At 32.8% G+C, this 11,461-nt stretch overlaps 1 protein-coding gene across 1 annotated transcript; it reads left to right on the top strand.

Annotated features, from left to right (window-relative positions):
* Positions 1-392: 392 nt before the first annotated feature.
* LOC101218254 (protein SUPPRESSOR OF MAX2 1) lies at positions 393-5,239 on the top strand. Its single transcript, XM_004150283.3, has 3 exons — positions 393-2,536; positions 2,850-3,156; positions 3,283-5,239. Exons 1-3 carry the CDS (start codon positions 1,323-1,325, stop codon positions 4,927-4,929), a joined length of 3,168 nt encoding a protein of 1,055 aa, XP_004150331.1. The 5' UTR covers positions 393-1,322; the 3' UTR covers positions 4,930-5,239.
* The last annotated feature ends 6,222 nt before the right edge of the window (positions 5,240-11,461 follow it).

Below are 11,461 nucleotides of genomic sequence, written 5' to 3' on the forward strand. Positions count from 1 at the left end.
TTGTAGAAATGAAAGGAAAGAGAAAAGAAAATGAAATTTAGAATATAGGAATAATAAGAAGAGAGGGAAAGAGAGAGAGAGAGAGATAATAGTATGATTAAGAGAGAGAAAAGAGGGAGTTAAAAAAGGAGAGTGGAAAAGTATGAAAAGGCGAAACCCGTGCATTGGCTTTGCAGCGATTGCGTGTGAAAAGCTGATTTTTGGTACACACAAACTTTTTAATTATATATATAAAAAATAATTATCATTTTGTTTTAGCGCGTCTACATCACCCCAAAAGCGCGTCACAATTACCCCCTCTGATATAATTTTACTCTCTCATTTTATTTTTAAGGAATAACCTAAAAACAAAACCCTTTTTCTTAATTATGAAAACAAAACAAAGAGAGTCAAAGAAATAAGAAAAACTTAAACCCCATTTTCTCTCTCTAAAAAAGGCAGTATCTGACCCCCTTCTCTTTCTCTCTCCATTATCTCTAATATATTGAGACAAAACTGGTTTTAAAAAAGCTTCTTCCTTTACATTCAAGAATATTTTTTTTTTCTTTCTCTTTTTTCTTTTTTAAATGACACCAAAAGAAGAGCTCTTTTACTCTGCCCAAAAAGCATTTTCCAGAAATCCTTGCAACTGATTATGTAGTACTTTCAATTCCTTCATTTTCCAGAAATTCTCTCCTTTCTTTTTTTTTCTTTCTTTATTCAATTCCTAAAATAAATAAAAATCCTTTTTTCAAAAACATGAATTTCATTACATCCCTTTTCCCTTCTTCTTTCTCTTCTTCTTCCTCTTCCTCTTCCTCTTCTTCTTCTTCTTCTACTCATTCACATTTCTGTTCCTTAATTTCTTTTACTATTTCCAATTATTACTCACCAAATTTTGTCTATCATATTTTGGGTTATTCTTCCACATGGATGCACATAAAAATGTTTTAGAGAGAGAAAATTTTAAAACAAAAAACAGATAGATGTTCCTTCTTGTGATTGTGAATCAGGGGATCTCTTCTTTTCTTTTTCTTTTTCTTTTTTCTCTCTTTTCAATTCTGACTTTTTTCTTCTTCTTACACTTGTTATCATTCTAAATTCTTACACATGGATGGATTGATCTTTCATAATTTTATACATCTTTTAAGCTAAGCTTCAAATTTCGTTTTTTTCTTTTTTCTTTTTTTTTTCTTTTCTCTTCTGGGTTATGAGGATTTCATCTTCTCATTGACCTTCTTCATCTGGGTTTTCATCTGCAATCCTCGATTTCTTTCATTCCTTTGCTTTTTTAAGAAATTTAGGAATTGGGTTTTGTTTTTTTTTCTTTTCCTTCTCTATAAATGAGAGCTGGGTTAAGTACGATTCAGCAAACTCTTACGCCGGAGGCGGCGAGTGTGCTGAATCATTCCATAGCTGAAGCTGGTCGCCGGAATCATGGACAAACGACGCCGCTTCATGTGGCGGCAACGCTTCTTTCTTCGCCGACTGGGTTTCTCCGGCAAGCTTGTATCAAATCGCACCCAAATTCTTCTCATCCCCTTCAGTGTCGAGCTCTCGAACTCTGTTTTAGCGTTGCCCTCGAGCGGCTTCCGACGGCTCAAAACGCGAGTCCCGGAGCTGAGCCGCCCATTTCCAACGCGCTTATGGCTGCCCTTAAGCGCGCCCAAGCTCACCAACGCCGTGGTTGCCCGGAGCAACAGCAGCAGCCGCTCTTAGCCGTCAAAGTTGAGCTTGAACAGTTGATTATCTCGATTCTTGATGACCCAAGTGTGAGCCGTGTTATGAGAGAGGCTAGTTTCTCTAGCCCTGCTGTTAAGGCTACCATTGAACAATCCATGAATTCGCCAGCCCCCGCGAGTTCTTCGCCGATTGGGGGATTGGGGTTTCGACCTTCTCCGGTTGGACCGCCGAGGAATTTGTACTTGAATCCACGGTTGCAGCAGCAGGGGAGCGTCGCCCCACCCGTGCAGCAGCGTGGGGAGGAAGTCCGGAAGGTGTTTGATATATTGCTTCGATCGAAAAAGAGGAATCCGGTGCTCGTTGGGGAGTCGGAACCGGAGGCTGTGGTGAAGGAATTGTTGAGGAGGATTGAGAATAGAGAATTGGGGGATGGGACACTGGGTAATGTTCAAGTGATTCATTTTGACAAGGAGATTTGTTCTTCTGATAGGTTGCAGATTGGTGGTAGGCTTAAGGAATTGGGAGATTTGGTGGAGAGTAGAATGGAGAAATTGAATGGTAGTGGAGGAATTATTCTTGATATGGGTGATTTGAAATGGCTGGTTCATCAGCCCCCTGCAACCGGTGGTGGTTCGGGCTCAGGCACGGTGCAGCAGCAGGTTGTTTCCGAAGGTGGGCGTGCTGCGGTGATGGAGATGGGGAAGCTTCTTGCCAAGTATGGCAATGGTGGTGGTAGTCGGCTTTGGTTGATTGGTACTGCAACTTGTGAGACGTATTTAAGATGTCAAGTTTATCATGCTTCCATGGAGAATGATTGGGACTTGCAGGCTGTGCCTATTGCTGCCCGAGCGCCTCTTCCTGGATTGTTTCCGAGGTATGGTTCGTAGTCTTCTATTGATTTCAATCTGTTTATGTATGAATAGCTTATTCAATTTTTGGCGATATTTTTGTGTAGGTTTGAACTATTTAGCTGTGTAGTTTGCATCTGATTTGATTAGGTGGTTAGGAGTTGACCGATATGGTTCGAATTTGGGTAGTAGAAGATAACTGATTGTTAATCTAAGTAGAACGACACCTTTTCATTTCTCAGATTCATTTTGACTTTAGAACAGCTTAAGTTCTCAGATTCATTCTGTTGTTGGTTTTTGATTGAATTCTTCAAACTTAACCTATATCATGTTTATTAGGCTTGGTACCACTGGGATCCTTAATAGCCCAGTTGAATCATTATCCTCGATCAAGGGATTTCCGACTATTTCCACCATTCCGATGCGGCCACTGATGCATGAGAACCTGGATTCTTCTCGGAAATCAAGTTGTTGCTCCCAATGTATGCAAAATTATGAACGGGAATTGGAAAAGTTTGTGGCCAATGAGTTGGACAAACCATCTTCTGTAACTAAACCGGAAGGAGCCAAAGCATCTGCTCTCCCTCCATGGCTGCAGAATGCGAAGGCACAAGATGAAGATGCAAAGAAACATGAAACAACCGATGTGAGTTCTACTGCGATTCTTGGTTTACTCATTTGCATTTCGCTTTTTTTTTTTTTCTTTCTTTTTTTATTGTAAATCAATCTTGGAAATCTGCATTTGTCTTATGAGCAATCTTTCCTGTTTCAGAATTTGGATAAAGAACTGATGCGAAAGCAAAAGGCTCAAGAACTACAGAAGAAATGGCAGGATACATGCTTGCGTCTTCATCCTAATTTCCATAATCTGAACAAGTTCGGTTTGGAGAGAACTGCACCAGTGTCTCTTCCTTTAACGGGTTTGTATAGTCCAAACTTGCTCGGGCATCAACCTTCCCAACCTAAGCTACAACTCAATAAAGGATTTGGTGAAACCCTGCAACTAAAAACAAATCCACTTCTGGCCAGCAAACCATCTGAAAAGGTTGCATCGATTTTGCGACCAGGTAGCCCTGTGAGGACAGAGTTGGCTCTTGGACGAAAGAATGACAGTGAGATCTTGGCTGAGGAAACACATAAAGAGCGCGTGAAGGATTTGCTGGGTTGCATATCTTCTGGACCTGAGAACAAAGTCTGCGAACTGCGTAGTAGTAAATTTATCGAGACATCGGATATCGACTCGTACAAGAGGCTCTTGAAAGGTATACTAGAGAAGGTATGGTGGCAGCAAGAAGCAGCATCTGCTTTGGCTACAAGTGTGACTCAGTTCAAATTGGGAAACGGAAAACGACGAGGAACGGTTCCAAAAGGAGACATGTGGCTCTTGTTCTTGGGTCCCGACCGGGTTGGAAAGAAGAAGATGGCAACTGCTCTTGCAGAGTTGGTATCTGGATCCAATCCTATAACCATTTGTCTTGGCTCGAAACGCAAAAGTGATGGAGAATCAGAGATCAGTATTCGTGGTAGAACCGTGTTAGACAGAATATCAGAGGCCATTAGAAGAAACCGATTTTCTGTCATTGTGCTTGATGATTTCGATGAATCCGATCTATTGGTCCGTGGAAGCATAAGAAGGGCTATGGAGAGAGGTCGGTTCACGGATTCTCATGGCCGTGAAATCAGTCTTGGTAATATCATCTTCATCCTTACAGCAACCTGGATACCAGATGATATGAAACACTTGTCAAACGGGAATATGCTCGAGGAAGAGAAGTTTGCTGGTTTAGCAAGAAGAACTTGGCAATTGAAATTATCCGTTAGCGAGCAAACAGTTAAACGTCGAGCTGAATGGGCACAAGGTGAAGAACGGTGTTTGAAACCCAGATTAGAATCTGGTTCAGCCATAGCGTTTGATCTTAACGAATGTGCGGATGCAGAGGATGAGAAGACAGATGGATCATTGAATTCCAGTGACGTAACGACCGATCACGAAACCGAGCACGGGCTCAACACTCGACAGTTATCATTCACAACTGCATCAGCATCACGTGAGATGTTGAATACAGTAGACGATGCAATTGTCTTCAAACCAGTGGACTTCTCTCCAATCAAGCACAGCATCACAAGCTCCATCAAAAAGAAGTTTTCATCCATTGTTGGAGAAAAGATGTCACTTGAATTACAGGAGAATGCTGTTGAGAAGATCACAAGTGGGGTATGGCTTGGGAACACAAATGTAGAAGAATGGACAGAGAATTTTCTGGTTCCGAGCTTGAAAGAGCTCAAAGCTCGTCTTCCAACTGCCAACGCCTTTGAGTCCATGGTGGTTAAGCTCGAGTCTGATGCTGACTTGGGTTGTCGGAGCTCAGAAGGTCAGCTGCCTTGTAGCATCAAGGTGATTGTAGGGGAAAAACTGTGAGATTGGCTGATGAGAGGTTCATAGCAGTTGGAATTTTGTAACTTTGTTGGATAGAGATGTAAATATGCTTGAATGGAAGGGTGAAATCGTAAAATCGTAAAATCGTAAAATCGTAAAAGAAAGAAAGAAAGAAAGAAAGAAAGAAAGAAAGAGATTAAAAGAGCTATATGAGGGAGCCTGAGAGGGCTTAGGCCAAGTTTACCTTTTTTTCCCCAATATTTTTTCTTAAATTATTTGATTTCTTTTTGTTTACTACCTCCAAATTTATAGCAATTAATGAATTATAGATATTATTTTATTGAATTAAAAAGGTGGGTGATGGTTAATAGTTTCCAATAAAGCTCAAATTTAAATTTTATTTTATTTTTCTCCCCTAACAAAGTAAGGGTAAAGTTGCCATTTTGATCTTTTCCTTCCAATTTTAACATAAAATATCTTTAATTTGATTGTCCATTTTACTTTTCTTTCATTTCTTTCATTTTCTTTCCCAATCATTTGTTTTGTCAAATGAAACACAAAGCTAAACTATATATTTTCCTACGAAATTCCACTCTTTAATCTTCTAATTAGATTGATGATATTTGTTAAGTCGTGCATTTACGTCCGTTCAATTCATCAAATCAATTTTTTTATTTAATGAAAGCATGGTGTGATGTAACATCAATAGTTATTAAACCCAATTTTTCAATTACTTTCAAAGTAGGTATTAGTTGAGAAGCATCCTAATTATTTTAATACAAGAATTTTAAATTGGTTAGTGGTGCTAAGTCAACTAAATTCAAAGCACCTCATTTCTCTCAGATTTAAATTGTGCTTTTTAGTTGAGTTTCCTCTACACACAACTAACTTTTTGGAGTTTTTGTCAAACAATTGGTATTGATTCTATGTAAAAAAAAGTTAAAAAAATGTTTGCACAAGTGAGGAAACAATACGTGTAAATAGCTCTCACGTACGTGCGATAGAAGAAATTGTTCGTTTCTTAGTCTCGCATGCAACTAAAAGGAGTTGTTTTGTTATTTGTAAGGAATATAAAAACATGACAATTGTACGTTGAGATTGTTTCTGTTGAAATACCTTGAATATGTTATATGACACTTCAAACAACCAAATACATGTGGTTTTACCGATTTATCAGTAAATCAATGGGTCCAGGAACGACAATGAATGGGTTTTCGAGAACAACGACTCCAAAATCTAAGTTGCCCTCGTATTTGACATTATTATACTATCTGTGATATTGACCCTATAGTTTTAAAGAAGTGTTTTAAATTATTCTCTTTTTGTCCATTGACGTATCTAAAACACTATGTTAGTTCTCTAGTACTCTATGTTTTCTTTATTTATCGATTCTTTAACAGTTAAACTTAATAAACAGACTCTCAATTTAAATCTAAGTGGAGAGTCAAATGGATGTTCAATTGAGCACAAGTGAAAGAAAATTTAAAAGAATTTTACATCAAAGTTTTGACATTTTGAGAGATTTTAAGGCATTATGTTTGGTATATTCATTTGATTTCCATTTTAAGAAACTATTAGAGCATTAACCATATGAATATGAATGCCATAAAAAATTTATGGATAAGATAAGTTAGGGTAAAGTTGTGTAGGACCATGGAGTCTTCTTTAAAGAATATAAACAACTATGTTTTTTCAACCAAATTTAAAGACTTTCCTTGTTTAATACTCACATAAATGATCGATTCTTGTTATGATGTATTAATTGGACTTCCTAACAATGGAATCAATTAAAAATCTAATTAACTATTAGGTTAAAATCTTATTTTTCTCCCTATACTTTACAACTAACGTCAAGTATTTTTCAAATGTTCCATTTTGACTTATTATTTTTGTAAAATTGACAAAAATAAATAAATAAATTCAGTCTATGAAATATATATATAAGAAAAAAGTATGATACACCTTATACAACTTAATACGCATGATATACTTGATACCTATGATACACTTGACACACTAAAAATAATGGTCTTATCAGCAAAATGAAAAAAAAGTGTCACACTTTGAATAGGCTTAATTTGTCACCCATTACAATTTTTATTTATGTACTTATTTACAATATTTATGATTTTAACCCAGATATAAAAAAAAAAGTGCATACCTTTCTAATTATCTTTTGATTTATATTTATGATAATTCTCTCTCAAACAGTTAATTATTATTTTTCGTTGTCGTGGACTTAACTAATCAGTGAACCACGTAAATTCCTATACAGATTTTCTAGACTATTTATATTTTTCTCATTTCTCGAACACATACCAAAATAAGTTGGTAAGAGAGATTTAAACAAAAAGAAAAAAGCCTACCTACTCTTCCAATCAACTTTAATTTCGAGAAGGAAAAAAAAAAACTATTTTCAAACCTAACTACCAAATTGAAAACAAATACACAAAAATATCTCTAATACCCCATGCATGCATATGCTAATGTGGATGATGAGAGCCACAAATTTGAAACAAATATTAAGGCATAAAATGAAAGGAAGTGGATGTTTAATTTCATTTAATTTCACCCACTTTATTAGACCAAAGAAAAAATGGGCATCTCATTTCTCATGCTTTTCAAGTGAATATTGACAAAAGTATATATGTTTAAATTGCATATAATATATATATGTGTGTGTTCTCTAGGTTTTTTATTTGATCACCCTCATTCATTGACATGCATGTGTTCTCATTTAATACTTCTTCTTTTTTTGTTTTTTGAAAGATTGGTCAATTTTCAATTTCTATTTTAATTTCATCCCTTCGTTTGGCTTCCTCCAATTAAATTATAACTTTAATTGAGGGCTTATATTTTGTTGGAGAATTAAATTTGAATATATGTTATGCCATTTTTGTTTGTTTTTGGTGTGAAATTAAAAACTAAATGATCCTTATATGCAAATTTGCAATATATATTAAACCATCTCATAAAAAAAATGTTCTATCTTACTTTTTCTATTTTATTATTTATATAATGACTACTTTAGAATTTATTGACCGACTGTTTCATCGTTATTCTTTATTTGATGTAAAATAAATCTTACAAAATATTTTGATATAATCTTTTTAACATATAATTTGATCAACTCATAGGATGATAACAAAATTTCATATTTTATCGAGAAATAATAAAATAAATTAAAAATTGGGAAATAATATAATATTAGAAAAGGAAAAAGGTTGAAAATAAAAGGGGTTTTGATCTCTTTGACTTTGGAACTAAACTTTTTCCTAACAACTTTTAATAAAAATAGTAAAAAATAAAAGAGCGTTTAATTTCTATTATTACTTTTGGATGATATAAAGATGGTTTACCTTTGCGTGTTTTTTAATGTTTTCTAAAATCTCTAATTAAAGCCAAACTTTAAAAGCTTATTTCAGTTTTCTATTCTTTTCATTTTTTTTCCTTTGGAAAACGCAATTTCTTAAAGTCACTTTAACCCTTTTAAATAATCTTTATAATTTTATATTGTTTTCTCCACACCCATTATTAAATTCAACTTCCACCCCTTACATTATATTATTAATTGCAATTATACCTTCTAACCTAAACTAATCTTTACTTGTTTGGGATATCACCAATAACATAACATATACCTTCTTAATTCTAATCTAAAAAAATATTATATAAATTAAAGTAAATGTATTCTAGAAAGGTAGCCTAATAAAACATTTGTTTTCATGGATCAATAAAATGGTTAAATTGATATATATATTTTAAAAGAGTTCTAACATTTGATGACGTGTTAAAAAATGCTAGCAATGGTGTTATAAAGTTATACAAATATAAGCATATTAGGTTGGAAAATATGTTGAACTTTTGAGGCTGGATGAAGGTAATAATTTGATTCAAAAATACCTAATTTATAACGGATATATGTACTTCCACATCTATTGTTTAATTAATTTTGGTTAAAAAGAATTCTTTTTATCTTTTAATTTTTATTAGTATATGTTTAATACTTTTGTAATATTTATTTGTATATGTCATATTATTTGAAAATATGAATAAATAAATAATAAAGAGTTTAGGAATTACTTTTTTTTAGAGAGATTAGGAATTAAACTTTTTTGTCTAACCAAAAAAATAATAACTGATTTAGAATTGAGTAAAATACTTCTCTTCCCAATTGAAATTATTTTTATTGTTTCTTGACATTCTTATGATCTCCATAGAGAGAAATAATATTCATAAATGTGTTGGGAAGTAGAAATTTAATAATTAGATTGTTTTCAAAGGGAATTTGAATCTTGTGTCATATCCAATATTTATTTTAAAATTGAACCAATAAAAAGTGGTTCCATTAAATTAATGGATCTCATCTGATCTTTCATCATTCTTCACCAAGTAAACAGTGATGAAAAGGGAAAAGAAAAGATATTTAAAATAATAATAATAGAAAAAAAGTTGTATTGTGGTTAACATGAGACTCTACACTTAATAAATTATTATACATATGAAATAAAGCTAAACGTTGTCCCATTGATTAAAATATTCAAAATATTTAATGATAGAATTTAATAATGTAAACAAAACATTATTCCAAAACTTTGATGATGATGAAAATGAATTAAAAGCATGTATATCTCCAAAAACACACACCCATCCATTATATCTTATTGTAGCCAAAAAGTTTCAATCATTTCATTAAAGAAATAAATGTGCATAAGTCCCCCTTTCAGCCCAACCATGCATGTGTTCTTCTTCATTTTATTAGATTTCTCCCTAATAAATAATGGCCCCACTTCATTATCATTCAATTAACTATTATTTTTCTTTAAATTAAAATTAAAAAAACTTTAGAGATAAAGATTTAATTCATATACTTTATCTCTTCCACTGTGCATCTGTACGTGGTCAAGTTTAAGTTTTAGATAAACTATATTAGGGTTAGTTTGATAGACTTGAAACATAGAAACAGAGAGTGAATCTATATGTGAGCCCTCACTCTATTATAAATAGAGTATGAATAGTCTAATATAAGGTACGTCTTTCTCACTACTTCTAATTTGCTCTAAGATTTTGTGAGATGCACCATAACAATGAACTTTTTTCTTTTTATCTTTTGCAGGTCATCATCGATCTCTTAAATTTATTGTTAAAAGATACAAAAACATAAGTAAGTATTCAATTTTTCTCAACACTCAACTCATTCCAAGAAGAGAAAAGAAAAACAGGAATGCCAATAAAAAATAAGTACTCAAAGATTATTTTTTTAAAAAAAAGAAAATAATAATAATAAATGACATTCTAACCACTAGCAATAAAAATTGATTTTTCTTGAAATATTATAAACAAAAATTACCAAATAATCCAAAACTAGTAGAGAGAAATTATTATTGTTGTTATTATATGTTAATTTAGTTGTATGGATGTGATGTGACCAGAAGTGCTTTGTTGTTATCCAACTATTATTAGAGAAAAGCAATAATAATAGAGATGTGACATAAAAGTTCAATATTTCTTTGATTGATAGATAGATTGTCTTATTTTGAACTTTTGTACTCCCAAATACTCATCTCTAATTTTATTTTTTTATAAAAAGATAAAATATCTATCATTTTAATTCCTTTTATCAAGTCACTAATTAAATATCCTTTAATTTTTATTTTAGACCACAAAAAATTTAAAATATTTTATTTTTACTTTAAATTTTATTATATTATTTAAAGTCTCATTTTTTTTGTAATGATTTGATTAATAGTTAATTTTTATAAATATTATATTATTTAAAGTCTCATTTTACTATCTAATTATTATTTTTTTTTGTATGTTTGTAAATTTTACAAGTGTTTTTAAAAGTGGTTAAAATATTATATTTTTGAAAAGGGTGTTCCGTTTGTTAAAATAATATGTATTTGTATTTGCTTTATATATAAAATAACGAGAGGTTTATAAATGAAGGATAAGGTAGCAATTAGCATTGATCCTTTCTTTCCTTCCATCCCTCCTTTATTTTTCACTCTTATTTTCTTTTCCCACTTTTTATGCCTTTGGAACGGTAAATAATATTCCAAATATTTTCTTGTTTTACACTTCATTTTCACCCATTCTTATTTTTCATATTAACAAAACACCTTATATTGTTTTTTAACAACTTACTATTGTCTCGTTAGGAGTTCGAACTCCCGACGAATGCTTTATGTTTCTCGGAGATCTTTTGAAAATCCTAGATTTTTTATTAGCACGATTACTATCTTTCCGACGACTTACTATAGATGTCAAGAGCTCTTACCTATCTCTCGACGAGTGTTGTATACATCGTTGAAAGATATTATTATATGAAAACTCTCCTTTCATATTTAAATCAAGTTCATTAATTCAAATATCTCTTCATTGGGTCGTCTTCATCTTTTCACTACTCCATTTCTTCTCCTAATGACCTTTGGCATCGTTGGGTGATCATAGAACTCCCAACAATATTATACACTCATTGAAAGATTCCTAACCCTCGATGTCATATGTAGGCATTGGGAGTTATTTTTAACTCTCGACAGTTGATATTTGACTGTCGAAAATTGCGTTATGA

Source organism: Cucumis sativus, chromosome 2 (assembly GCF_000004075.3).
Source record: "Cucumis sativus cultivar 9930 chromosome 2, Cucumber_9930_V3, whole genome shotgun sequence".
Lineage (NCBI taxonomy): Eukaryota > Viridiplantae > Streptophyta > Magnoliopsida > Cucurbitales > Cucurbitaceae > Cucumis > Cucumis sativus.

Coding starts and splice junctions, on each gene's coding strand:
- LOC101218254 (XM_004150283.3), top strand. CDS start 1,323: ATGAGAGCTGGGTTAAGTACGATTCAGCAAACTCTTACGCCGGAGGCG. Junction 2,537..2,849: donor CTTCCTGGATTGTTTCCGAG/GTATGGTTCGTA, acceptor CATGTTTATTAG/GCTTGGTACCACTGGGATCC. Junction 3,157..3,282: donor AGAAACATGAAACAACCGAT/GTGAGTTCTACT, acceptor TTCCTGTTTCAG/AATTTGGATAAAGAACTGAT.